Source organism: Anas platyrhynchos, chromosome 31, assembly GCF_047663525.1.
Source record: "Anas platyrhynchos isolate ZD024472 breed Pekin duck chromosome 31, IASCAAS_PekinDuck_T2T, whole genome shotgun sequence".
Classification (NCBI taxonomy): domain Eukaryota; kingdom Metazoa; phylum Chordata; class Aves; order Anseriformes; family Anatidae; genus Anas; species Anas platyrhynchos.
This window is the reverse complement of record NC_092617.1, coordinates 5,663,500-5,690,942: the sequence shown is the minus strand read 5'-3', so window position 1 is coordinate 5,690,942 and position 27,443 is coordinate 5,663,500. Positions and strand designations below refer to the sequence as shown.

General features: G+C 48.6%; 1 protein-coding gene across 12 annotated transcripts; it reads left to right on the top strand.

Moving 5' to 3' along the window:
* The first annotated feature begins 116 nt into the window (after positions 1-116).
* On the top strand, positions 117-26,294 carry HNRNPC (heterogeneous nuclear ribonucleoprotein C). Of its 12 annotated transcripts, none has more exons than XM_072029722.1 (10): positions 137-236; positions 3,550-3,580; positions 7,000-7,095; positions 12,262-12,505; positions 14,784-14,898; positions 15,013-15,060; positions 18,167-18,327; positions 23,250-23,351; positions 25,712-25,863; positions 25,958-26,294. In XM_072029722.1, the coding sequence occupies exons 4-10, from the start codon at positions 12,265-12,267 to the stop codon at positions 26,039-26,041; spliced, it is 903 nt and encodes a 300-aa protein (XP_071885823.1). In that variant the 5' UTR covers positions 137-236; positions 3,550-3,580; positions 7,000-7,095; positions 12,262-12,264; the 3' UTR covers positions 26,042-26,294. The 12 variants fall into 12 exon arrangements, with proteins under 12 accessions (XP_071885819.1, XP_071885822.1, XP_071885817.1 ...); XM_072029723.1 differs by having other exon boundaries at positions 139-236; positions 14,784-14,859; XM_072029716.1 differs by lacking the exons at positions 25,712-25,863; positions 25,958-26,294 and adding an exon at positions 24,816-25,216 and having other exon boundaries at positions 127-236; positions 7,000-7,046.
* The last annotated feature ends 1,149 nt before the right edge of the window (positions 26,295-27,443 follow it).

Genomic DNA, 27,443 nt, shown 5'->3' with positions numbered 1-27,443 from the left:
CCGCAGTCTCATCCCCCCTTATCCCTCCTCCCGCGCTTCTCCCCGCGCTCCCTCCCCTCCTCGCCTCCCATTGGCCAGCGTCGTGATTGACGCCTCCCTCCTCCAATCGCCGCGCGTCCTGAGGAGAAAAGGGGCGGGGCCGCGGGCTCCCGGCCGGAGCGGCGCAGAGGGCGGCGCGGGCGCCATTTTGTGAGCAGGCGGCGGCGGCGGCGGCGGCGGAGCGGCGGGGCCCAGGGGTGAGGCCGCCGCTGAGGGGGCCGGGGGGGGTTTTAGGGAAGGTCCCGAAACGATTTTGGGTCAAATCTGAGGAGTTTTGGGTTTTTATTCGCCAAAAAGGGGGAGGGATGGGGTTGGGGGGGGGGTGGGGGGGGGGGAGGGGAGAGGCGCTGAGGGGCCGGGGCTGAAGCTGAGGGGGGAAAGCGGGAAAAGAGCCCGGGGGGGGGGTTAAAAAGAGAGGGGGGGGGGTTAAAAGGAGAGGGGGGGGGGTTAAAAGTGGGGTACGTCGCGATAGGAGCGCGACAGGGCCGCGATAAGGCCGCTGAGGCCTGTTTGGGGGGGGGGGGGGGGGGGGCTCTGTGAGGAGAAAGGGGGCGGGCCTGGCTGGGGGCGGGGCCCGGCCCCTCCCCCCTCGGTTTTTGACCCCCCCCCTTAAATTTTTGGAGCCCCAACCCCCCCCCCCTCACCCCCCCCCCACCCCCCCTTTTCCCGGCCCCGTTTCTTTTGCAGGGGAAGGCTCCGAGCGCCGAGGGGACCCCCCCTCAAACCCCCCCCCCCCAAAACCCCCCCAAATCCCCCCCCAGACACCCGCGACCCCCCATTTACCCCCCCCAGACCCCCCATTTACCCCCTGCCCCCCCCATTTCCCCCCAGACCCCCCCATTTTCCTTCTCAGCCCCCCCTGACCCCCCCAATTCCCCCTTTAAGCCCCCCCAACCCCCCATTTCACCCTAAAATCCCCCTAATTGCCCCCCAACCCCCTTCTAACCCCCCATTTCACCCTAAACCCCCCCATTTTCCTTCTCAGCTTCCCCCGACCCCCCCAATTCCCCCTTTAAGCCCCCCCAACCCCCCCATTTCACCCTCTAACCCCCCCAATTCTTCCTCTAACCCCCATTTCACCCTAAAATCCCCCAAATTCCCCCCAACCCCCCTCTACCCCCCCGTTTCACCCTAAAATCCCCCAAATTCCCCCCCAACCCCCCTCTAACCCCCCATTTCACCCTCTAACCCCCCCAGCCCCCTTTTTTCCCCCTCTAACCCCCCAATTTCCCCCCCATAACCCCCCATTTCTTCTCCAACCCCCCAATTTTCTCCCCTAACCCCCCCATTTCACCCTAAAATCCCCCAAATTCCCCTCTAACCCCCCCATTTCACCTTCTAACCCCCCAATTCTTCCTCTAACCCCCCCGTTTCACCCTCTACCCCCCCCATAACCCCCCCATTTCTCCCCTAACCCCCCCATTTCCCCCTCTAACTGCCCCTTAGACCCCATAACCCCCCTAATTTTTCCTTATAACCCCCCAATTTCCCCCATAACCCCCCCATTTCCTACTCTAACCCCCCTAATCCTCCCCATTTTCCCCCATAACCCCCCCATTTTCCTCTTTTACCCCCCCATAAACCCCCAATTTCCCCTCTAACCCCCCAATTTCCTCTCTAAACCCCAATTTCCCCTTTTTCCCCCCAATTTCTCTCTAACCCCCCCCAGTTCCCCTTTAACCCCCCGTAACCCCCTAATTTCCCATATAACCCCCTATTTTACCCCATGACCCCCCCGTTTCCCTTTCTAACCCCCCTAATTTCCCCCTAACCCCCCATGACCCCCATTTTCCATATAACCCCCCCCAATTTCCCATATAACCCCCCCAAACTCCCCCATTTTCCTCTTTAACCCCCTTTAACTCCCCCAATTTCCCCTTTACCCCCCCGTTTTCCCCCATAACCCCCCTTTTAACCCCCCCATTTTCCCTCTAACCCCCCCAATTCCCCCTCTAATTCCCCCATAACCCCCCCACCCCCCCCAATTTCCCCTTTAACCCCCCCAATTCCCCCCATAACCCCCCCATTTTCCCCTTTAACCCCCCCAAACCCCCCAATTCCCCCCATAACCCCCCCATTTTCCCCTTTAACCCCCCAAACCCCCCATTCCCCCCAACCCCCCCCATTTCCCCCTTTAACCCCCCCATTTTCCCCTTTAACCCCCCAACCCCCCCAATTTCCCCTTTAACCCCCCCCATTTCCCCTTTAACCCCCCCAAACCCCCCCAATTCCCCCCATAACCCCCCCATTTCCCCCTTTAACCCCCCCAAACCCCCCCAATTCCCCCCATAACCCCCCCATTTCCCCCTTTAACCCCCCAAACCCCCCCAATTCCCCCCATAACCCCCCCAATTTCCCCCTCTAACCCCCCCCAACCCCCCCCAATTTCTCCTTTAACCCCCCATTTCCCCTTTAACCCCCCCATAACCCCCCGAACCCCCCCCATTTCCCCTTTAACCCCCCCAAACCCCCCCAATTCCCCCCATAACCCCCCCATTTCCCCTTTAACCCCCCCCAACCCCCCCAATTTCCCCCATAACCCCCCCATTTCCCCTTTAACCCCCCCCAACCCCCCCAATTCCCCCCATAACCCCCCCATTTCCCCTTTAACCCCCCCATTTTTCCCCCTAACCCCCCTCTAACCCCCCCATTTCCCCCTTTAACCCCCCTCTAACCCCCCATTTCCCCCTTTAGCCCCCCCAACCCCCCAATTTCTCCTTTAACCCCCCCCAATTTCCCCTCTAACCCCCCGAAACTCCCCCAATTTCTCCTTTAACCCCCCATTTCCCCCTTTAAACCCCCAAACCCCCCCAATTCCCTTCATAACCCCCCAATTCCCCCTTTAACCCCCCAACCCCCCCCCAATTTCCCCTTTAACCCCCCCATTTCCTCTCTAACCCCCCCATAACCCCCCCCAACCCCCCCCATTTCCCCTTTAACTCCCCCAAACCCCCCCAATTTCCCCTCTAACCCCCCTCTAACCCCCCCATTTTCCCCTTTAACCCCCCAAACCCCCCCAATTCCCCCCATAACCCCCCCAATTTCCCCCATAACCCCCCCCAAATCCCCCTCTACCCCCCCAATTCCCCCTCTAACCCCCCCCCACCCCCCCCACGGCTTAGCTTCTGGGTTTCTCTTTCTAGCAGGGAGGTGGGGAACGACCCCCAAACCCCCCCCTCCCCTCTCCCACCCCCCCAAAAACCGCGCGCGCGAGCGACACCCCCGGGGGGGGGGCCCCCCGCGGCCGCCCCCCCCCCCCAAAACCTGACTCACGCCTCTCCCTTCTCCTTCCGCAGGGGCAGCGAGGCCGACACCCCCCGGAGCCCAGCTTCGCCTGGCCCCCCCCCAAAAAAAAAAACCCCAAAAACCCCCTTTTCCCCCCCCCTCTCCCCTCCCCCCACCACCCTCCCCTTTGCCGTTTTCACCCCGCCACCGTTTTGAGGGGAAAAAGGGCTTTTTCGGGGAGCGTCCTAACCCGGGCTGTTTTGCCGTTTTTTTTCTCCCTTGCAGCGCCAAAAATTTTTTTGAGCCGCCAGCCACAGTAAGTGACCGTGTCCCCCCCTCCCCCCCCCTTTCCTAAAAAAAAAACCCCAAAAACACCCCAAAAAAACAACTTTCCCTTCCCCACCCCCCTCCGCTGGGCCCCTTTTCCCCCCCTTTTCGCCCCAAAAAAAGGACCGAAAAAACCGCCGGTGCGGCCGCGGGGGGGGGAGAGAGCGGGGCCGGGGGTTGGGGCGCGGGGGATTTTTAACCCATTTTTGTGTTTTTTTTATGTTTTTTTTTTTAATTTTTTTATTTTTTTTTTTTTAACGCCCCCCCGCCGTCGGTTTTTATAAAGGGGGGGTGAGGAAAAGGGGAAAGGAAGGGAAAGAGGCCGAAAAGGGCGAGAAAAGGGTAAAAAGGGCAAGAAAAGGGTGAGAAAAGGGTAAAAAGAGGCCAAAAAGATAAAAAAAAAAGGTAAATAGAGGCCAAAAAAGACAAGAAAAGGGCAAAAAGAAGGTAAATAGAGGCCAAAAAGGGCAAAGAGAGGCCAAAAAGGACAAAAAAAAGGCAAAAAAGGCAAGAAAAGGGTAAGTAGAGGCCAAAAAGGGCAAGAAAAGGGCAAAAAGGGCAAGAAAAGGGCAAAGAGAGGCCGAAAAGATAAAAAAAAGGTAAATAGGGGCCAAAAAAGGCAAGAAAAGGGCAAAGAGAAGGTAAATAGAGGCCAAAAAGGGCAAGAAAAGGGCAAAGAGAGGCCGGAAAGGGTAAAAAAAGGTAAATAGAGGCCAAAAAGGGCAAGAAAAGGGCAAAAAAAGGCAAGAAAAGGGCAAAAAGAGGCCGGAAAGGGTAAAAAAAGGTAAATAGAGGCCAAAAAGGGCAAGAAAAAGGCAAAGAGAGGCCAAAAAGGGTAAGAAAAGGGCAAAAAAGGCAAGAAAAGGGCAAAAAAAGGGCAAGAAAGGCAAGAAAAGGGCAAAAAGGGCAAGAAAAGGGCAAGTAGAGGCCAAAAAGATCAAAAAAAGGTAAATAGAGGCCAAAAAGGCCAAGAAAAGGGTAAAAAGGGCAAAAAGGGCAAGAAAAGGGTGAGAAAAGGGCAAAGAGAGGCCGAAAAGATCAAAAAAGGTAAATAGAGGCCAAAAAGGTCAAGAAAAGGGCAAAAAGAGGGTAAATAGAGGCCAAAAAGGGCAAGAAAAGGGCAAAGAGAGGCTAAAAAAGGCAAGAAAAGGTAAATAGAGGCCAAAAAGTGCAAGAAAAGGGCAAAAAAAGGCAAGAAAAGGGCAAAAAGAGGCCGGAAAGGGTAAAAAAAGGTAAATAGAGGCCAAAAAGGGCAAGAAAAGGGCAAAGAGAGGCCAAAAAGGGTAAGAAAAGGGCAAAAAAGGCAAGAAAAGGGCAAAAAAAGGGCAAGAAAGGCAAGAAAAGGGCAAAAAAAGGGCAAGAAAGGCAAGAAAAGGGCAAAAAGGGCAAGAAAAGGGCAAAGAGAGGCCGAAAAGATCAAAAAAGGTAAATAGAGGCCAAAAAGGACAAGAAACGGGCAAAGAGAGGCCAAAAAGGACAAAAAAAAGGCAAAAAAGGCAAGAAAAAGGCAAAAAGGGCAAGAAAAGGGTAAATAGAGGGCAAAAAGGGTGAGAAAAGGGCAAAGAGAGGCCGAAAAGATCAAAAAAGGTAAATAGAGGCCAAAAAAGGCAAATAGAGGCCAAAAAGGTCAATAAGGGCAAGAAAAGGGCAAAAAGGGCAAGAAAAGGGCAAAGAGAGGCCAAAAACAGGGTAAGTAAAGGCTGAAAAGGGCAAATAGAGGCCAAAAAGGGCAAAAAAAGGGCAAAAAAGGCAAGAAAAGGGCAAATAAAGGCCAAAAAGGTCAAGAAAAGGGCAAGTAGAGGCCAAAAAAAGGCAAGAAAAGGTAAATAGAGGCCGAAAAGGGTAAATAGAGGCCAAAAAGGGCAAATAGAGGCTAAAAAGGCAAAGAAAAGGGCAAATAAAGGCCAAAAAGGCCAAGAAAAGCGCAAATAGAGGCCAAAAAGGGCAAAGAGAGGCCAAAAAGGGCAAAAAAGGTAAATAGAGGCCAAAAAGACCAAAATAAGGGCAAATAGAGGCCAGAAAGCCCAAGAAGAGGGTAAGTAGAGGCTAAAAAGGGCAAAGAGGCCAAAAAGGCCAAAAAAGAGAGGCCAAAACAAAAATAGAGGCTGAAAAGGCCCAAAGTTAGAGGCCGAAACCAGAAAAGAGGCCAAAAAAGCAGCAGGTAGAGGCCAAAAAGGGCAAAAACTTGAGGCTGAAAACAAAAAAGAGGCCAAAAAGGCCAGAAAAAGGAAAACAGAGGCCAAAAAAGCCAAAATTGGAGGCCAAAACCAAAAGAGGGCAAAAAGAGGCCAAAAGGGCCAAAAATTAGAGGCCAAAAGCAAAAAAGAGGCCAAAAAGGTCAAAAATTAGAGGCCAAAACCAAAAAAGAGGCCAAAAAGAGGTCAAAAAAGTTAAAAATCGGAGGCCAAAAAGCGGCCAAAAAGGCTAAAAAACGGAGGCTGAAAAGAGGCGAAAAATGAGGCTGAAAAGGGCAAAAATGAGGCCAAGGGAGGCCAAAAAGAGGTCAAAAAGGGCAAATCGGAGAGGCCCCCAAAAAAAAGGGTGAAAAAGGGCTGAAAGAGGCCAAATAAGGGAGGCTGGGAAAAAAAGAGGCCAAAAAGGGCAAAAATGAGGCCAAAAAGGTAAAAGAGGCCCAAAAAAGAGGCCATAAAGGGTAAGAGAGACCAAAAAAAGTAGAAAAGGGTAAAAAAGAGGCTGAAAAGACCAAAAAAGAGGTCAGAAAAGTAAAAGAGGCCGGAAAGGATAAAAGAGGCTTAAAAAGAGGCCAAAAAAGGGTAGAAAAGTGCAAAAAAGAGGGAAAAAGGGAAAAAGAGGCTGGAAAGGATAAAAGAGGCCAAAAAAAGGTAGAAATGGGAAAAAAAGAGGCCAAAAAAGAGGTCAGAAATGTAAAAGAGGCTGGAAAGGATAAAAGAGACTTAAAAAAGAGGTAAAAAAATGTAGAAAAGGGCAAAAAAGAGGCTGAAAAGACTAAAAAAGAGGTCAAAAGGGAAAAAGAGGCTGGAAAGGATAAAAGAGGCCAAAAAAGGGTAGAAAAGGGCAAAAAAAGAGGTCAGAAAGGTAAAAGAGGCTGGAAAGGGTAAAAGAGGCTTAAAAATGAGGCCAAAAAAGGTAGAAAAGGGCAAAAAAGAGGCCGGAAAGGGCAAAAAGAAGAGGGAAAAAGAGGCAGGAAAGGGTAAAAGAGGCTAAAAAAATAGGCAAAAAAAAAAGGCAGAAAAGGGCAAAAAAAAGGCCAAAAAAGGCCAAAAAGAGGTCAGAAAGGTAGAAAAGGGCAAAAAAGGGTGAAAAAAGCCCAAATTGAGTCCGAACCCCCCCAGGGAGGCCAGGCGAGGGTGAGGAAATGGAGACTAGGTGAAATGAACCAAAAAAGGCCGAAACGTCCCCAAAACCTGCCCCGTTTTTCCTCCCCAGCGCAGAGCGGGACCCGGTTGCTCCTCGGCTGTTTTGCGCCTCCGGAAGTCGGTGATTTTTCCTCCTTTTCACTTCTTTTGCACCAATCCTCTCGTGGTTCGTGGCTTTTTTTTTAATAATTTTCAGATTTAGAAATTTCCTTTTTTTATTTTTAATTTTTTTATTTTTAATTTTTTTATTTTTATATTTTTATTTTTTATTTTTATTTTTTTTATTTTTAATTTTTTATTTTTATATTTCGATTTTTTTAATTTTTAAATTTTTGGTTTTAATTTTTATTTTTTTTTCAAATTTTGGTTTTTTATTTTGAAATTTTCGTTTTTTATTTTGAATTTTTCATTTTTTATTTTGAAATTTTCATTTTTTTATTTTTTATATTCATTTTTTATTTTTTTATTTCCATTTTTTATTTTGAAATTTTCATTTTTTATTTTGAATTTTTCATTTATTTTTTATTTTCATTTTTATTTTGATAATTTAGTTTTGAAATTTTCATTTATTGTGTTGAAATTTTGAATTTTCTTTTAAAATTTAGGTTTTCGTTTCGACATTTTCGATTTTGTTTCAAAAGTTTGTTTCTATGTGTTAACGTTTCAAATTTAGTTTAGAAAGTTTGATTTTATGTGTTAAATGTTAAGTTTGGTTTTCAAATTTCAATTTTTAGTTTGAAATTTTGGTTCTTTTAAAATTTTAGTTATTTTATTTTAAAATTTCATTGTTTATTTTAAAGTTTTGGTTCTTTATTTTAAAATTTCATTTTTTATTTTAAAATTTAATTTTTATTTTAAAATTTTGGTTTTTATTTAGAAATTTTGATTTTTTATTTTAAATTTTTCTTTTTTTTTATTTTAACATTTCAAATTTTATTTTTAAATTTCTCTTTTTCCCTTTAAAAATTTTACTTTTTTCTTTTTCTATTTCTATTTTTTATTTTTAATTTCGATTTTTTATTTTGAAATTTTTATTTTTTATTTTGAAATTTTTCTTTTTTTAATTTTTGATTTTTTATTTTGAATTTTCCTTTTTTATTTTTAATTTTTGATTTTTTATTTTGAATTTTCCTTTTTTATTTTTAATTTTTGATTTTTTATTTTCAAATTTCCATTTTTTATTTTGAAATTTTCATTTTTTATTTTGAAATTTTTGATTTTTTATTTTCAAATTTTTTATTTTTTCTTTTTTTAATTTTTCTTTTTAAATTTTTCTTTTTTCTTTTCAATTTTTCTTTTCCGATTTCCCTTTTTCCCCTTTTTTTTTAATTCCCCCTTTCTCTCCTCCCCCACCCCCCCCCCCCTTTATAACCCCTACCCCCCACGGTCGTGGTCGAGAGCCCCCGAATTTTTGAAGCCCCGCCCCTTCCCCCAAGCCCCGCCCCCTTCCCCCAAGCCCCGCCCCCTTCCCTTAAGCCCCGCCCCCTCCCTTTAAGCCCCGCCCCCTTTGCGCCGATGGGGGGGGCCCCACCCCCGCCCCCCCTCCCCACGGACCCGCGGACACCCCCGGACCCCCGGCCACGGTAAGAGGGGGGCCCCTCCCCCCCCCCCCGTTAATTAGCGCCGCTAATTAGCGCCGCTCATTAAGGGGGGGGGGCGGGGGGGCGCCGCTCCCGCCCCTCGCAGCGCTCCGGGGGCCCCTCCCCCTTCCTTAATTACCCCCCCCCCTCCCCCCCAACCTCGTCCCCTCCTAATTAATCGGTGTCATTCATGGGTAATTAGCGCCGCTAATTAACGGCCAGGCTTAATTAGCGCCCCTCCCCCCAGGTGAGTTCGTTAAAAGACCACCCCCCCTCCAAATATTACCCCCTCATTAGCATATGAAGGTAATTAGCGACCCCTCATTAGCATATAATGCCAATTATTCCCCCCCTAATTAGCATATGAGGGTAATTAACAGCCCCTTATTAGCACGGAGCAGTAATTAACATCACCAATTAGCAGTTAATGGTAATTGTGATCACCTAATTAGTATACAATGGTGATTAATGACCCCCCTAATTAAGGGTAATTAGCCCGCAGTGGTAATTAAAACCCTAATTAGCATATAATGCCAATCATTACCCCCCCTAATTAGCATATGAGGGTAATTAACTGCCCCTCATTAGCACGAAGAAGTAATTAACACCACCAATTAGCATTTAATAGTAATTATCATCACCTTATTAGCATACGTTGGTGATTAATGACTCCTAATTAAGGGTAATTAGCCCGCAGTGGTAATTAAGAACCTAATTATCATATAATGCCAAGTATTATCGCCCTAATTAGTATATGAGGGTAATTAGCAGCCCCTCATTAGCATTCAGTGGATATAAATGTGCCTCATTAGCACATAATGCTAATTACGACTCCCTAATTAGCATGTAAAGCTAATTAATGACCCCTCATTAGTATATATAGGTAGGAAGAGCCCACCTAATTAACATACAAGGGTAATTAACAGCCCATCATTAACACATGGCAGTAATTAGCACTCCCTCATTAGCATACAAGGCTGATTGGGGCACCCCTCATTAGCATTCAAGCCTAATTAGCAGCCCCTCATTAGCACACGATGGTAATTAACACCCTTCATTAGCATACAATGTTGGTTACTGTTACCTCATTAGCATATGAGAGTAATTAGCACTCCCTCATTAGCATAGAACGCTAATTAGCCACCCCTCATTACCCCCCAACCCTAATTAACGACCCCTTAGGCTCATTAACCAATGGTGTTGGAGCTCTGGGATTTAATTAGTGCGAGTAATTAGCCTCCTTAACGACCCAGGGGACCTAATTAGGCCCTAATTAGTGGCCCCCAACCCTAATTAGAGCCCCCCCAGCCCTAATTAGCAGCTCTCAGCCCTAATTAGCGTCCCCCCAGCCCTAATTAGTAGCCCCCAACCCTAATTAGCCCCCCCAGCCCTAATTAGTGGTGCTAATGAGCGCCGGTAACGAGCCCCGCCCCCAGCCCAAGCCCTTTTGGCCCCGCCCTCTTTGGCCCCGCCCCTTTCCCTTTGGCCCCGCCCCCTTTTCCTTTAGCCCCGCCCCCTTTCCTGTTGGCTCCGCCCCCTCCCCTCCCTAATGACCTCCCTAAGGCCCTAATTAGCCCCCTAATGCCCTAATTACCCCCCTAATGACCCAATTACCCCCCTAATTACCCAGTTACCCCCCTAATTACCCAATTACCCCCCTAATGACCCCCCTAACGACTTGATGACCTCACTGATGACCTCACCACCCCCCTGATGACGTCACTGATGCCCCCCAACGCCCTAATTACCCCCCTAATTATCCCCCTAACGACCTAATTACCTCCCTAACGCCCCAATTACCCCCCTAATCCCCCCCAATAACCCCCCTAATCCCCTAATTACCCCCCTAATTATCCCCCTAACGACCTAATTACCTCCCTAACGCCCCAATTACCCCCCTAATCCCCTAATTACCCCCCTAATTATCCCCCTAACGACCTAATTACCCCCCTAATGACCCAATAACCCCCCTAATTCCCCCCAATAACCCTCCTAATCCCCAAATTATCCCTCTAATTACCCCTGTAATGCCCCAATTCCCCCCCTAATCCCCCAATTACCCCCCAACGCCCCAGTTACCCCCCTAATGCCCCCCCTAATGCCCCAATTACCCCCCTAATGCCCCAATTACCCCCTAATTACCACCCTAATAACCTCCCTAGTGACCTTATGCCCCCCCTAAGTCCCCAATTACCCCCTAACACCCCAGTTACCCCCCTGATGCCCCCCTAATGCCCCAATTACCCCCCTCATGACCCGATTACCCCCCTAATTTGCCCCCAATGCCCCCCCAACGACCCAAATACCCCCCTAATTCCCCAATTACTCCCCTAATGCTTCCCTTAACTCCCCAATTCCCCCCATAACACCCCAATTACCCCCTAATTCCCCCCCTAACGCCCCAATTACCCCCCTAATGCCCTAATTACCCCCCTAATTTCCTCCCTAAGTCCCCAATTACCCCCTTAACACCCCCCTTAAGGCCCCAATTCCCCCCCTAATTCCCCCCCTAATGCCCTAATTACCCCCCTAACGCCCCAATTACCCCCCTAATGCCCCCCCTAATGCCCCAATTACCCCCTTAACACCCCAGTTACCCCCCTAACGACCCAATTACCCCCCTAATTCCCCCCCTAATGCCCTAATTACCCCCCTAACGCCCCAATTACCCCCCTAATGCCCCAATTACCCCCTTAACACCCCAGTTACCCCCCTAATGACCCAATTACCCCCTAATTCCCCCCCTAATGCCCCAATTACCCCCCTAACGACCCAATTACCCCCCTAATTCCCCCCAATAACCCCCCTAATGCCCCCCGTAAGGCCCCAATTCCCCCCTAATTCCCCCCCTAATGCCCTAATTACCTCCCTAAGGCCCCAATCACCCCCCTAACCCCCCAATTACCCCCCTAATTTACCCCCTAAGGACCCAATTAGCCCCCTAATTCCCCAATTAACCCCCTAACCCCCCTTTAATGACCCAAATACCCCCTTAACACCCCAATTACCCCCCTAATGCCCCCCTAAGGCCCCAATTACCCCCCTAATTACCCCCCTAACTCCCCAATTCCCCCCTAACGCCCCAATTACCCCCCTTATTCCCCCCAATTACCCCCCTAATCCCCCCCGTAAGGCCCCAATTCCCCCCTAATTCCCCCCCAATGCCCCAATTACCCCCCTAACACCCCAATAACCCCCCTAATCCCCCAATTACCCCCCTAACACCCCCCTTAAGGCCCCAATTCCCCCCTAATTCCCCCCCTAATGCCCTAATTACCCCCCTAACGCCCCAATTACCCCCCTAATGCCCCCCCAATGCCCCAATTACCCCCTTAACACCCCAGTTACCCCCCTAATGACCCAATTACCCCCCTAATTACCCCCCTAACGCCCCAATTATCCCCCTAATGCCCCCCCAATAACCTCACCACCCCCCTAATGTCCCCCCTAATGACCCAATAACCCCCCTAATGCCCTTATTACCCCCCTAATTCCCCCCCAATGACCCCCCTAACGACCTAAATACCCCCTTAACGCCCCAATTACCCCCCTAATGCCCCAATTACCCCCCCAATTCCCCCCCTAATGTCCCAGTTACCCCCCTAACGACCCAAATACCCCCCCTAAGGCCCCAATAACCCCCCTAATTCCCCCCCTAACGCCCCAATGACCTCCCTGCCGACCTGATGCCTCCCCTAACGACTTGATGACCTCACTGATGACCTCACTGACGACCTCATCACCCCCCCCAGGCCATGGCCAGCAACGTGACGAACAAGACGGACCCGCGCTCCCTCAACTCGCGGGTCTTCATCGGCAACCTGAACACGCTGGTGGTGAAGAAGAGCGACGTGGAGGCCATCTTCGCCAAGTACGGCAAGATCGTCGGCTGCTCCGTCCACAAGGGCTTCGCCTTCGTCCAGTTCGTGGCCGAGCGCAACGCCCGCGCCGCCGTGGCGGGGGAGGACGGCAGGATGATCGCCGGGCAGGTGCTGGGTGAGCGCTCTGGGGGGGACTGGGGGGGGCTGGGGGGCACTGGGAGGCACTGGGAGGGGATTTGGGGGGACTGGGAGGGGATTTGGGGGCACTGGGAGGGCACTGGGAGGGACTGGGAGGCAATTAGAGGGGACTGGGAGACACTGGGATGGACTGGGAGTGGACTGGGATAGACTGGGGTATACTGGGAGGGGACTGGGAGGCACTGGGAGGGGACTTGGGGGGACTGGGATGTACTGGGAGGGCACTGGGATGGACTGGGATATACCGGGAGGGGACTGGGAGGGAGTGGGGTATACTGGGAGGGGACTGGGATATACTGGGATGGACTGGGAGGGCACTGGAAGGCACTGGGATGGAGTGGGAGGCGATTAGGGGAGACTGGGATATACTGGGAGGGGACTGGGATATACTGGGATGGAGTGGGGGGGGACTGGGAGGCACTGGGAGGTGATTAGAGGGCACTGGGAGGGACTGGGAGGGACTGGGAGGCAATTAGGGGAGACTGGGAGGGACTGGGACATACTGGGAGGGGACTGGGATATACTGGGAGGGGACTGGGAGGCAATTAGAGGGGACTGGGAGGCACTGGGATGGACTGGGAGTGGACTGGGATAGACTGGGGTATACTGGGAGGGGACTGGGAGGCACTGGGAGGGGACTGGGACAGACTGGGATATACTGGGAGGGGACTGGGAGGCACTGGGATATGGCATGATCGCCGGGCAGGTGCTGGGTGAGCGCTCTGGGGGGGACTGGGAGGGAGTGGGGTATACTGGGAGGGGACTGGGACGCACTGGGAGGGGACTGGGACATACTGGGAGGGGACTGGGATGGACTGGGAGGGGATTTGGGGGGACTGGGATATACTGGGAGGGGACTGGGATGGACTGGGAGGCGATTAGGGGTGACTGGGAGGTACTGGGAGGGGACTGGGAGAGACTGGGGTATACTGGGAGGGGATTGGGATGGACTGGCAGGGGACTGGGAGGCACTGGGAGGTACTGGGAGGGGACTGGGAGGGTACTGGGATGGACTGGGAGGGCACTGGGAGGGGACTGGGATATACTGGGAGGGGACTGGGAGGGGATTTGGGGGGACTGGGATGGACTGGGAGGGAGTGGGGGGGACTGGGAGGGACTGGGAGGGGACTGGGATATACTGGGATGGACTGGGAGGTCACTGGGAGGGGACTGGGGTATACTGGGAGGGGACTGGGAGGGGATTTGGGGGGACTGGGATGGACTGGGAGGGAGTGGGGGGGACTGGGAGGGACTGGGAGGGGACTGGGATATACTGGGATGGACTGGGAGGTCACTGGGAGGGGACTGGGATATACTGGGAGGGGACTGGGCCATACTGGGAGGCACTGGGAGCACCTCGGGGTGCCCCCAACCCCCCGAAAACCACAAGAAAGGCCCCAAAACCCCCCAAAATCACCCCAAAATCGCCCCAAATCCCCCCAAAACCCCCCAAAAACCCCTTTTCCCCCAAAAAAGTGCCATTTTTCCCAAAAAAACCCTCTTTTTCCCCCAAAACCCCTTTTTCCCAAAAACCCCCTTTTTTCACCCAAAATAAAGACTTTTTTCCCCCAAAAAAAACACAAATCCCCTTCTTTTTCACCCCCCAAACCCTTTTTATCCCTCTCCAAACCCCCTTTTCTCCCCCAAATGTCCCCCAAAAAAACCTTTTTCCCCAAAAAAAACCTTTTTTCCCCCAAAAACCCAAAATCGCTCTTTTTTCCCCCAAAATGGCAGACATCAACCTGGCGGCCGAGCCCAAGGTGAACCGCGGCAAGGCGGGCGCCAAACACCCCCCAAACCCCAAAAACTCCCCCAAAACCCCCCCTTTTTCCCCCAAAACCCCCATTTTCACCCCAAAAAACCCTTTTTCCCAAAAACGCCCTTTTTTCACCCAAAAAAAAACTTTTTCCCCCCCAAAAAAACCCAAATCCCCCCACAAAACGCTCTTTTTCCCCCCTTAATCCCCTTTTTCCCCCCCAAAACCCCCCAAATCCCCTCCAAAAAAAACCAAAAACGCCCTTTTTTCCCCCAAAACCCCTTTTTTCCCAAAAACCCCATTTTTTTCCCCAAAATAAAGACTTTTTTCCCCCCAAAAAAACACAAATCCCCTCCTTTTTCACTTCCCAACCCTTTTTATCCCCCCTTAACCCATTTTTTACCCCTCAAAACCACCCAAAAAAAAACCAAAAAAAAACCTTTTTCCTCCTTTTTCCCCCAAAAACCCAAAATCGCTCTTTTTTCCCCCAAAATGGCAGACATCAACCTGGCGGCCGAGCCCAAGGTGAACCGCGGCAAGGCGGGCGTCAAGCGCTCGGCGGCGGAGATGTACGGGTCAGTAGCAGCCCCACCTTCTCCGGCCCCCCTCGTCAGGTCGGGCCCCGATTTCGCTTCTTTTCGCCCCAAAATCCATTCCCCGCCCCTCCCCCATCCTCCCCGCCCCCAAAACCCCCCGAATCCTCCCCAAAATGCTTTTGCTTTCTACAGGTCGTCCTTCGACCTCGATTACGACTTCCAGCGGGACTACTATGACAGGTAACGTGATTTTTTACCCCAAAATTTCCGTCTTTTTAGGGTTTTTTGACCCAAAATCCCCGTTGTGTTGTCAAAGTCCTCAATTCCCATTGATTTCCCCCCAAAAATCCCGGTGTTTTGGTCGTTTTTGCTCAATTTTCCCCCAAATTCCCATTATTTTGATCATCTTTCTCATTTAGTGCTGATTTTACCCCAAAAAATCCCATTATTTTGCTCATTTTTCTCATTTATTGCTTTATTTCCCCCCCAAAAAACATTATTTTGACCATTTTTCCTTAATTTTCCCCCAAAATTCCCATTATTTTGCTCATTTCCACTTATTTTTCCCCTGAAATCCCATTCTTTTGATAATTCCTGCTTATTTTCCCCCCAAATCCCATTGTTTTGCTCATTTTTCCCCTAAAATCCCAATTTTTTATCATTTTTCCCATTTCTTGCTAAATTTTCCCCCCAAAATCCCATTATTTTGATAAGTTCTCCTTAATTCTCCCCTAAAATCCCATTATTTTGCTCATTCTGCTTACTTTTTCCCTAAAATCCAATTACTTTGCTCATTCCTGCTCATTCTTCCCCTAAAATCCCAATTTTCATCATTTTTCCCATTTCTTGCTGAACTTTCCCCAAAAAAATCCCTTTTCATTTTTGACAATTTCTCCTTAATTTTCCCCTAAAACCCCATTATTTCCATCATTCCTCCTTATTTTTCCCCTATAACCCCATTATTTTGCTCGTTTCCACTTCCCTTTTCCCCAAAAATCCCAATTTTTATCATTTTTCCCATTTCTGGCTGAACTTTCCCCAAAAAAATCCCTTTTCATTTTTGATTTCTCCTTAATTTCTCCCCTAAAATCCCTTTATTTTTCATCTTTCCTCATTTTTCCCCTAAAACCCCATTATTTTGCTCATTCCTGCTTATTTTTTCCCCCAAAATCCCAATTTTTGATCAATTTTCCCATTTCTTGCTAAATTTCCCCCAAAAACCCCATTCTTTTTATCCTCCCCACTCACTCTCCCCCCAAAACCCCCTCATTTTCCCCATTTCCTCCTATTTCCACCCCAAACCCCTTCCTCCACCCCCTCCCTCCTTCCCCCACCACCACCGATTTTTTTTTTTTTAACCAAAATCTCCGTTTTTCACCCCAAAAGGATGTACAGCCCTGGTTGTACATTGTAATTTCTCCCCTAAAATCCCATTATTTTTCATCTTTCCTACTTACTTTCCCCCAAAAACCCCCTTATTTTGCTCATTCCTGCTTAATTTTCCCCAAAAATCCCAATTTTTCTCATTTTTCCCATTTCTTGCTGAACTTTCCCCAGAAAAATCCCTTTTTATTTTTGGCAATTTCTCCTTAATTACCCCCTAAAACCCCATTATTTCGCTCATTCCTCCTTATTTTCCCCCTAAAACCCCCTTATTTTGCTTATTTCCACTTAGGTTTTCCCCCAAAATCCCAATTTTTCATCATTTTTCCCATTTTTTCCTAAATTTCCCCCAAAAATCCCATTATATTCATAATCACTCCTTAATATTCCCCCAAAAAATCCCATTTTTTGACAATTTCTCCTTACTTTTCCCCCTATAACCCCCTTATTTTGCTTATTTCCACTTAGATTTTCCCCCAAAATCCCAATTTTTTATCATTTTTCCCATTTCTTGCTACATTTCCCCCCAAAAATCCCATTATATTGATAATCAGTCCTTAATATTCCCCCAAAAAATCCCATTTTTTGACTATTTCTCCTTACTTTTCCCCCTATAACCCCCTTATTTTGCTTATTTCCACTTAGATTTTCCCCCGAAATCCCATTTTTTTATCAATTTTCCCATTTTTTCCTAAATTTCCCCCCAAAAAACCCATTCTTTTTACCCTCCCCACTCACTTTCCCCCCCCAGAAAAAAACATTTTCCCCATTTCCACCTAATTCCACCCCAAACCCCTTCCTCCTCCCATTCCCTTTTTCCCTTAGCTATAAAAAATCCCCCTTTTAACCAAAATCGCGGTTTTTCACCCCAAAAGGATGTACAGCTACCCTGCCCGCGTCCCCCCGCCGCCCCCCATCGCCCCGTTAGTGTGGGCATTCCGCCTTCATTTTCCCCCCAAATCCCCTTATTTTGCTCATTTCTCCTCATTTTCCCCCAAAATCCCAATTTTTCTCATTTTTCCCATTTCTTGCTGAACTTTCCCCAAAAAAATCCCTTTTCATTTTTGACCATTTCTCCTTAATTATTCCCTAAAACCCCATTATTTTAATAATTCCTGCTTAATTTTTCCCCTAAAATCCCCTTATTTTGCTCATTTCTCCTCATTTTCCCCCAAAATCCCAATTTTTTATTTTTCCCATTTCTTGCTACATTTTCCCCAAAAAATCCCATTTTTTTGTCAATTTCTCCTTAATTTCTTTCCTAAAATCCCTTTATTTTTCATCTTTCCTTCTTACTTTTTCCCCTAAAACCCCATTATTTCGCTCATTCCTGCTTATTTTCCCCTAAAACCCCCTTATTTTGCTCATTTCCACTTAGATTTTCCCCCAAAATCCCAATTTTTTATTTTTCCCATTTCTTGCTGAACTTTCCCCAAAAAAATCCCTTTTCATTTTTGACCATTTCTCCTTAATTATTCCCTAAAACCCCATTATTTTAATAATTCCTGCTTATTTTTTCCCCTAAAACCCCCTTATTTTTATTATTTCCACATAGATTGTCCCCCAAAATCCCAATTTTTATCATTTTTCCCATTTCTGGCTGAATTTTCCCCAAAAAAATCCCTTTTTATTTTTGATTTCTCCTTAATTTCTCCCCTAAAATCCCTTTATTTTTCATCTTTCCTACTTATTTTTTCCCCTAAACCCCCATTATTATGCTCATTCCTGCTTATTTTTTCCCCCAAAATCCCAATTTTTCATCAATTTTCCCATTTCTTGCTAAATTTCCCCCAAAAACTACCATTCTTTTCATCCTCCCCACTTGTTCTCCCCCCCAAAAAAAAAACATTTTCCCCATTTCCCCCTAATTCCACCCCAAACCCCTTCCTCCTCCCATTCCCTCCTTCCCCTAGCTTTAAGAATTCCCCCTTTTAACCAAAATCGCGGTTTTTCACCCCAAAAGGATGTACAGCTACCCCGCCCGCGTCCCCCCGCCGCCCCCCATCGCCCGGGCCGTGGTGCCCTCCAAGCGGCAGCGCGTCTCCGGCAACACCTCGCGGCGCGGCAAGAGCGGCTTCAACTCCAAGAGCGGCCAGCGCGGCTCCTCCTCCAAATCCGGAAAATGTGAGCCCCAAAATCCCCGGAATTCACCCCAAAAATCCCCGTCCCTCTATCCCGTTAATTAGGGTTGTTAATGAAGTTAATTAGGGGCGCCCCCATCCCTGGCAGCGTTCCCAGCCCTAATCCCAGCTCATCAGCTCCCACCCCAGCCTGGTTCCGCCTCCAAATCCAGGAAACAAAAGCCCCAAAATCGCCAGAATTTACCCCAAAAATTCCCTCCTCCCTCCTCATTAATTAACATCATTAATTAATGTCATAATGGGCGCCCCAACCCCTTACACTGCTCATTTCCTCAGTTCCTGCCCCAAATTTCACCCCATCAGCTCCCACCCCAGCCTGGTTCCGCCTCCAAATCCAGGAAATAAAAGCCCCAAAATCCCCCGAATTCACCCCAAAAATCCCATTATCCCCATTCGTTAATTAACATTACTAATTAAGGTAATTAGGGGTGCCCCCATCCCCTAACATCACTCCCAGCCCCAAATTTTACCCCCTCAGCTCCCACCCCAGCCTGGTTCCGCCTCCAAATCCGGAAAATGTGAGCCCCAAAATCCCCCGAATTCACCCCAAAAATCCCATCATCCACATTAATTAATTAACACCGCTAATTAAGGTTTTTGGGGGCGCCCCCATCCCCTTACGGTGCTCCCAGTCCCTAAATTTCACCCCCTCATCACCATCCCCTTGTGGTTTCTTCTCCAAATCCAGAAAATAAAAGCCCCAAAATCCCCCGAATTCACCCCAAAAATCCCATCGGCCCCATTCGTTAATTAACATTACTAATTAAGGTTTTTGGGGGCAACCCCATCCCCTTACGGCGCTCCCAGCCCCAAATTTCACCCCCTCATCACCATCCCCTTGTGGTTCCGCCTCCAAATCCGGAAAATGTGAGCCCCAAAATCCCCGGAATTCACCCCAAAAATCCCCGTCCCTCTATCCCATTAATTAACGTCACTAATTAAGGTAATTAGGGGCGCCCCCATCCCTAACACCACTCCCAGCCCCAAATTTCACCCCATCAGCTCCCACCCCAGCCTGGTTCCACCTCCAAATCCAGGAAACAAAAGCCCCAAAATCGCCAGAATTCACCCCAAAAATCCCCGTCCCTCTATTCCATTAATTAACACCACTAATTAAGGTAATTAGGGGCGCCCCCATCCCCTAACACCACTCCCAGCCCCAAATTTTACCCCATCAGCTCCCACCCCAGCCTGGTTCCGCCTCCAAATCCAGAAAATAAAAGCCCCAAAATCCCCCGAATTCACCCCAAAAATCCCCGTCCCTCTATCCCATTAATTAACAGCACTAATTAAGGTAATTAAGGGTGCCCCAACCCCTCACACCGCTCATTTCCTCAGTTCCTGCCCCAAATTTCACCCCCTCAGCTCCCACCCCAGCGCGGCTCCTCCTCCAAATCCGGAAAATAAAAGCCCCAAAATCCCCCGAATTCACCCCAAAAATCCCATCATCCACATTAATTAATTAACACTGCTAATTAAGGTTTTTGGGGGCGCCCCCATCCCCTAACATCACTCCCAGCCCCAAATTTCACCCCCTCAGCTCCCACCCCAGCCTGGTTCCGCCTCCAAATCCAGGAAATAAAAGCCCCAAAATCGCCAGAATTCACCCCAAAAATCCCGTCCTCCCTCCTCATTAATTAACATAATTAATTAATGTCATAATGGGCGCCCCAACCCCTCACACCGCTCATTTCCTCAATTCCTGCCCCAAATTTCACCCCCTCAGCTCCCACCCCAGCGCGGCTCCTCCTCCAAATCCGGAAAATGTGAGCCCCAAAATCCCCCGAATTCACCCCAAAAATCCCATCATCCACATTCATTAATTAACATTACTAATTAAGGTTGTAGGGGGCGCCCCCATCCCCTTACGGCGCTCCCAGCCCCAAATTTTACCCCATCAGCTCCCACCCCAGCCTGGTTCCGCCTCCAAATCCAGAAAATAAAAGCCCCAAAATCGCCAGAATTTACCCCAAAAATTCCCTCCTCCCTCCTCATTAATTAACATCATTAATTAATGTAATTAGGGGTGCCCCAACCCCTCACACTGCTCATTTCCTCAGTTCCTGCCCCAAATTTCACCCCCTCAACTCCCACCCCAGCGCGGCTCCTCCTCCAAATCCAGAAAATAAAAGCCCCAAAATCCCCCGAATTCACCCCAAAAATCCCATCATCTACATTAATTAATTAACACTGCTAATTAAGGTTTTTGGGGGCAACCCCATCCCCTTACAGCGCTCCCAGCCCCAAATTTCACCCCATCAGCTCCCACCCCAGCCTGGTTCCGCCTCCAAATCCGGAAAATGTGAGCCCCAAAATCCCCCGAATTCACCCCAAAAATCCCATCGGCCCCATTCGTTAATTAACATTACTAATTAAGGTAATTAGGGGCGCCCCCATCCCCTTATGGCGCTCCCAGTCCCCAAATTTCACCCCCTCATCACCATCCCCTTGTGGTTCCGCCTCCAAATCCGGAAAATAAAAGCCCCAAAATCCCCTGATTTCACCCCAAAAATCCCCATCCCTCTATCCCATTAATTAGGGTTGTTAATGAGGGTAATTAGGGGCGCCCCCATCCCCTAACTCCGCTCCCAGCCCTAATCCCAGCTCATCAGCTCCCACCCCAGCCTGGTTCCACCTCCAAATCCAGAAAATAAAAGCCCCAAAATCGCCAGAATTTACCCCAAAAATTCCCTCCTCCCTCCTCATTAATTAACATCATTAATTAATGTAATTAGGGGCGCCCCAACCCCTTACACTGCTCATTTCCTCAATTCCTGCCCCAAATTTCACCCCCTCAGCTCCCACCCCAGCGCGGCTCCTCCTCCAAATCCAGAAAATAAAAGCCCCAAAATCCCCCAAATTCACCCCAAAAATCCCCGTCCCTCTATCCCATTAATTAGGGTTGTTAATGAGGGTAATTAGGGGTGCCCCCATCCCCTTATGGCGCTCCCAGCCCCAAAATTTCACCCCCTCATCACCATCCCCTTGTGGTTCCGCCTCCAAATCCAGAAAATAAAAGCCCCAAAATCCCCCAAATTCACCCCAAAAATCCCATCATCTACATTAATTAATTAACATTACTAATTAAGGTAATTAGGGGCGCCCCCATCCCCTTATGGCGCTCCCAGCCCCAAATTTCACCCCCTCAGCACCATCCCCTTGTGGTTCCGCCTCCAAATCCGGAAAATAAAAGCCCCAAAATCCCCCGAATTCACCCCAAAAATCCCCGTCCCTCTATCCCGTTAATTAGGGTTGTTAATGAGGGTAATTAGGGGCGCCCCATCCCCTAACATCACTCCCAGCCCCAAATTTCACCCCATCAGCTCCCGCCCCGGCCTGGTTCCGCCTCCAAATCCGGAAAATAAAAGCCCCAAAATCGCCAGAATTTACCCCAAAAATTCCCTCCTCCCTCCTCATTAATTAACACCGCTAATTAAGGTAATTAGGGGCGCCCCAACCCCTCCCACGGCTCATTTCCTCTATCCCAGCCCCTAATTTCACCCCCCCATCACCACCACCCCGTGCTAATTACCCCCCCTCATTAGCCCGACACGCTAATTAACCCCCTCATTAGCGCCTGCACCTAATTAATAACCCCAATTAGCCCTAATTAGCGCGTCATCATTCCCATATTGGTACACACCGGTAATTAGCAGCCCCTAATTAACACACAAAGGGTGATTAGCAGCCCCTCATTAGCGTGACATGGTAATTAACACCCTTAATTAATTAATTAATTAGTTAGTAGCCCCCAATTAGCCTTCAAGCCTAATTTGCAGCACCTAATTAGCATGAAATTGTAATTATCGTTGCCTCATTAGCATAGGAGACTGGTTATCAGGCCCTAATTAACATATAATGGGTAATTAGTGCTCCTCATTAGTATTCACATGTAATTAGTGATCCTAATTAGCATTCAAGCCTAATTATCAGCCCCTCATTGTCATTTAATGGCAATTATCATTGCCTCATTAGCATATAATGGTGATTAACAACCCCTAATTACCCCACAAAGAGTTAATTAATTAATTAGCAGCCTCTCATTACTGTTAAATGCTAATTAGCACTCTTAATTAGCACGATAGCAGCACACAAAGGTGATTATCGCCCCCTAATTAGTGTCTGAGTGCGGATAACAGCCCCTAATTAACACACAAGGGTAATTAGCAACCCCTAATTAACACAGAATAGGTAATTAGCACCCCCTAATTAGCATACAGAGGTTAATTAGCACCCTCTAATTAACATACAGTGATAATTGTCACCACATAACGGTAATTAACTCAACCTAATTAACATACAATGCTCATTATCGACCCCTCATTAGTATAGAAGGGTGGGAAGAACCCTCTTAATTAGCATATGACCCTAATTAACACCTCCGTGGTGCTAATTAACTCCCTAATTAGCACATAAACCTCATTCTCCTCCCTATATCACCACCGGAGGCTGATTATCGCCCCCTAATTAGTGTCTGAGAGCGGATAACAGCCCCTAATTAACTCACAAAGGCTAATTAGCACCCCCTAATTAGCATACAGAGGTTAATTAGCACACCCTAATTAACATACAGAGGTTAATTAGCAGCCTGTCATCAAACAATGCTCATTATCAACCCCTCATTAATACAGAAAGGTGGGAGGAACCCCCTTAATTAGCATAGGAGCCTAATTAACCCCTCAATGGTGCTAATTAACACCTCCACGTGCTAATTAACACCTCAGTGGTGCTAATTAACACCCTAATTAGCCTATAAACCTAATTCTCCTCCCTATATCACTGATTATCGCCCCCTAATTAGTGCCAGAAGTCCCCCTAATTAACCCACCGGCCTCGTTAGCCCCCTAATTAGTGTCTAATTAGTGACTAATTAAGCTAATTAAGCTAATTAATGTCCCTAATTAGTGAAAGGCGACGACCTGCAGGCCATCAAGAAGGAGCTGGGGCAGATCAAGCAGAAGGTGGACTCGCTGCTCGAGAGCCTGGAGAAGATCGAAAAGGAGCAGAGTAAGGCCCCAAAAACGCCCCGTTTCACCCCAAAATCAACGCCCGAATCCGTGGCCTCGTTCCCCATACAATTCCGCCCCAAAAACACGGGATTTTGGTCGATTTTACCCCAAAATCTTGGTTTTTTGATCGTTTTTCCTCGTTTTTCGCTGAAAATCCCATTATTTTGACCATTCCTGCGGAATTTTTCCCCAAAATCCCAGTGTTTTTGGCCATTTCTCCTCAATTTTCCCCCAAAATCCCATTTTTTTCATCATTCCTGCGGAATTTTTCCCCAAAATCCCATTATTTTAATCATTCCTGCATATTTTTTCCCCCAAAATCCCATTATTTTAATTATTTCTCCTATTTTTTTCCCAAAATCCCATAATTTTTTACCATTTTTCCTCAATTTTCCCCCCAAATCCCATTTTTTTGATCGTTTCTCCTCATTTTTCCCTGAAAATCCCATTATTTTGCCCATTCTTGCGTAATTTTTACCCCAAATCCCATTATTTTGGCCATTTCTCCTAAATTTCCCCCAAAATCCCATTTTTTTCATCATTCCTGCTTATTTTTCCCCAAAATCCCATTATGTTAATCATTCCTGCTTAATTTTTCCCAAAATTCCCATTATTTTGCCCATTTCTGCATATTTTTCCCCCAAAATCCCATTATTTTGCTCAATTCTCCTCAATTTTCCCCCAAAATCCCATTATTTTGGCCATTCCTGCATATTTTTTCCCCAAAATCCCATTGTTTTTGGCCATTTCTCCTAAATTTTCCCCAAAATCCCATTATTTTGACCATTTCTGCATATTTTTCCCCAAAAATCTCATTATTTTGCTCAATTCTCCTCAATTTTTCCCCAAAATCCCATTATTTTGCCCATTCCTGCTCAAATTTTCCCCCAAAATCCCATTATTTTAATTATTTCTCCTATTTTTTCCCAAAATCCCATTATTTTTTACTATTTTTCCTCAATTTTCCCCCCAAATCCCATTATTTTGATCGTTTCTCCCCATTTTTCACTGAAAATCCCATTATTTTGCCCATTCCTGCTCAATTTTCCCCAAAAATCCCATTATTTTAATTATTTCTCCTATTTTTTCCCAAAATCCCATTATTTTGACCATTTCTCCTTAATTTCCCCCAAAATCGCTTTATTTCCATCATTCCTGCTTAATTCCCCCCAAAAATCCCATTATTTTGCCTCTTCCTGCTCAATTTCCCCCAAAATCCCATTATTTTAATCATTCCTGCTCCATTTTTCCCAAAATCCCATTATTTTGATCATTTCTCCCCAAATTTGCCCAAAACCCCCAATTTTTAACCAACCCCCCCAACCCCCCAAAACCCCCCCCAAATCCCCCCTAAACCCCCCCATCTCCCCCCATAACCCCCCTCCCAACCCCCCCCTACACCCCCTTTAACCCCCCAGACCCAAAACCCCCGGAATTCACCCCAAAATCTCTTCGATTCCAGAGCAGAAGAGCGAGAAGGCGGAGGAGGAGCGGGGGGGGGGGCTCGGCCAGGAGGGATTTTGGTCATTTTTTGGATCCTTTCCCCTCGTTATTTCCTTAATTTCTCCCCAAAATTCCCATGATTTTGGGCATCCCTGCCTAATTTTCCCCCCAGATCCCATGATTTTGGTCAATTTTGGTTATTCCTGCTTAATTTTCCCCCAAAATTCCCATTTTTTTGCCCATTTCTCCTCGTTTTTCCCCAAAAGTCCCATTATTTTGCCCATTCCTGCTTATTTTCCCCCAAAATCCTATTATTTTGACCATGTCTCCCCAATTCCCCCCCCAAAAAAAACACTATTTTGCCCATTCTTGCTCAATTTTCCCCCAAAAACCCCATTATTTTAATCATTTCTGCTTATTTTTCCCCAAAAATCCCATTATTTTAATTATTTCTCTTATTTTTTTCCCAAAATCCCATTATTTTGACCATTTCTCCTTCATTTCCCCCGAAATCCCATTTTTTTAATCATTCCTGCTTATTTTTTCCCCAAAACTCCATTATTTTGCCCATTCCTGCATATTTTTTCCCGAAAAACCCATTATTTTGGTCATTTCACCTAAATTTTCCCAAAAAAAAACATTATTCCTACTCCATTTCCCCAAAATCCCATTATTTTAATAATTCCTGCCTAATTTTTCCCAAAAATCCCATTATTTTGCCCATTTCTCCCCAATTTTCCCCCAAAAAATCCCATTATTTTGCCCATCCCTCCTTTATCTCCCCCATAAACCCCATTTTTTTTTAAATAACTTCTCTCAATCCCCCCCAAACCCCCCCCCAAACCCTCCCCATCCCTTCCAACCCCCCCGCCCCCAAAACCGCCTGAATTCACCCCAAAAATCTTCCAATTTTAGAGCAGAAGAGCGAGAAGGCGGAGGAGGAGCAGGGGGGGGGCTCGGCCAAGAAGGACGAGGCCGGGGCCAAGCCCGAGGCGGGGGGCGAGGACTCGGGGGAGGAGGGCGACCTCCTGGACGACGACGACGCCGAGGAGCGGGGCGACGACCAGGTGAAATTGCCCAAAATGACCCAAAATCGCACTTTTTTAACCCAAAAATTTATTATCATTTTTTAAAATTTCCCGTTTTTGGGTTTTTTCGCAGCTGGAATCCATCAAGGGGGATGAGAAAGAAGCCGAGGAGGGCGAGGACGACCGGGACAGCGCCAACGGCGAGGATGACTCCTAAAATCGCCGTTTTTCACCCCAAAAATCGCGAGCGCAGAACGGTGAAGGCCGGGACCCCCCCCCCCATCCCCCTCCCCTCCCCCCCCTCCCCGTGTTCGTGGTGTTGTGCCCCTCCCCCCCCCCCAATTTAGCCCCGCCCCCTCCTCCTGTGGCCCCGCCCCCTCCCTGTTTGGCCCCGCCCCCTCCCCGCCGTTGGCCCCGCCCCCTTTTAATTTTGATACCTCGTTAACGATTAAAGGACGGATGGTTTGTAACCGGGGCGCCACGCCCAACATGGCCGCCCCCGGGGGGACGGCGACACGCCCAAGATGGCCGCCCCCAGGGTTGGCCACGCCCAAGATGGCCGCCCCCATGGGACTGGGCCACACCCAACATGGCCGCCCCCGTGATGTAGGCCACGCCCAAGATGGCTGACTGCTTCGGGGTTGGCCACGCCCAAGATGGCGGCCTCCATGGTGATTGCCACACCCAAGATGGCCACCCCCAGGGGGTTGCCACACCCAACATGGCCGCCTTGATGTGACGGGGCCACACCCAAGATGGCCGACGGCAGTGGGGACACACCCACCCAAGATGGCTGCCTGTTTTGGGGGGATGCCACACCCAAGATGGCTGCCTCCATTAGGACACGCCCACCCAAGATGGCTGCCCAATGGTGGGGTGGCCACACCCAAGATGGTGGGGTCCCTATGGTGATTGCCACACCCAAGATGGCCGCCTTCATGGGACTTGGCCACACCCAAGATGGCTGACTGCTTGGGGGGTGTCACACCCAACATGGCGGGCTCCGAGGGGGTGTGCCACACCCAAGATGGCCGCCTCCATGACAGTGGCCACACCCAAGATGGCTGCCTTCATGACCTTGGCCCCACCCAACATGGCTGCCTTTTTGTGACTGGGCCACACCCAAGATGGCGGGCTCTGAAGGGGGCTGGCACACCCAAGATGGCTGCCCTTGTGTCACTGGGCCACACCCAACATGGCTGACTGCTTTTTGGGGTGCCACACCCAACATGGTGGACTTCTAAGGGGTTGGCCACACCCAAGATGGCTGACTGTTAGGGGGGGTGCCACACCCAATATGGCTGCCTTCATATGCCACTGGGCCACACCCAAGATGGCTGCCTACGTGTGTGGGGGCCACACCCAACATGGCGGGGTCCCCATGGTGATGGCCACACCCAAGATGGCCGCCTCCATTAAGACACGCCCACCCAAGATGGCCGCCCTCACGTGACCAGGCCCCACCCCCCCATGCCCTCCACGCCCTTGGCCCCACCCCCTCAGCCCCGCCCCCCCCATGGGCCACACCCCCTCCAAGATGGCGGCCCCCACTCCCCCTTTGCCACACCCAACATGGCCGCCCCCACCTCCCGCCGCCACCCCCAAGATGGCGGCCCCCA

Excerpts from the sequence above, each read along its gene's own strand:
- HNRNPC (XM_072029718.1), top strand. The coding sequence starts at position 12,265 with ATGGCCAGCAACGTGACGAACAAGACGGACCCGCGCTCCCTCAACTCG. Across the intron at positions 12,506-14,783 it reads GATCGCCGGGCAGGTGCTGG|ACATCAACCTGGCGGCCGAG; the intron begins GTGAGCGCTCTG and ends CCAAAATGGCAG. Across the intron at positions 18,328-23,249 it reads CTCCTCCAAATCCGGAAAAT|TGAAAGGCGACGACCTGCAG; the intron begins GTGAGCCCCAAA and ends GTCCCTAATTAG.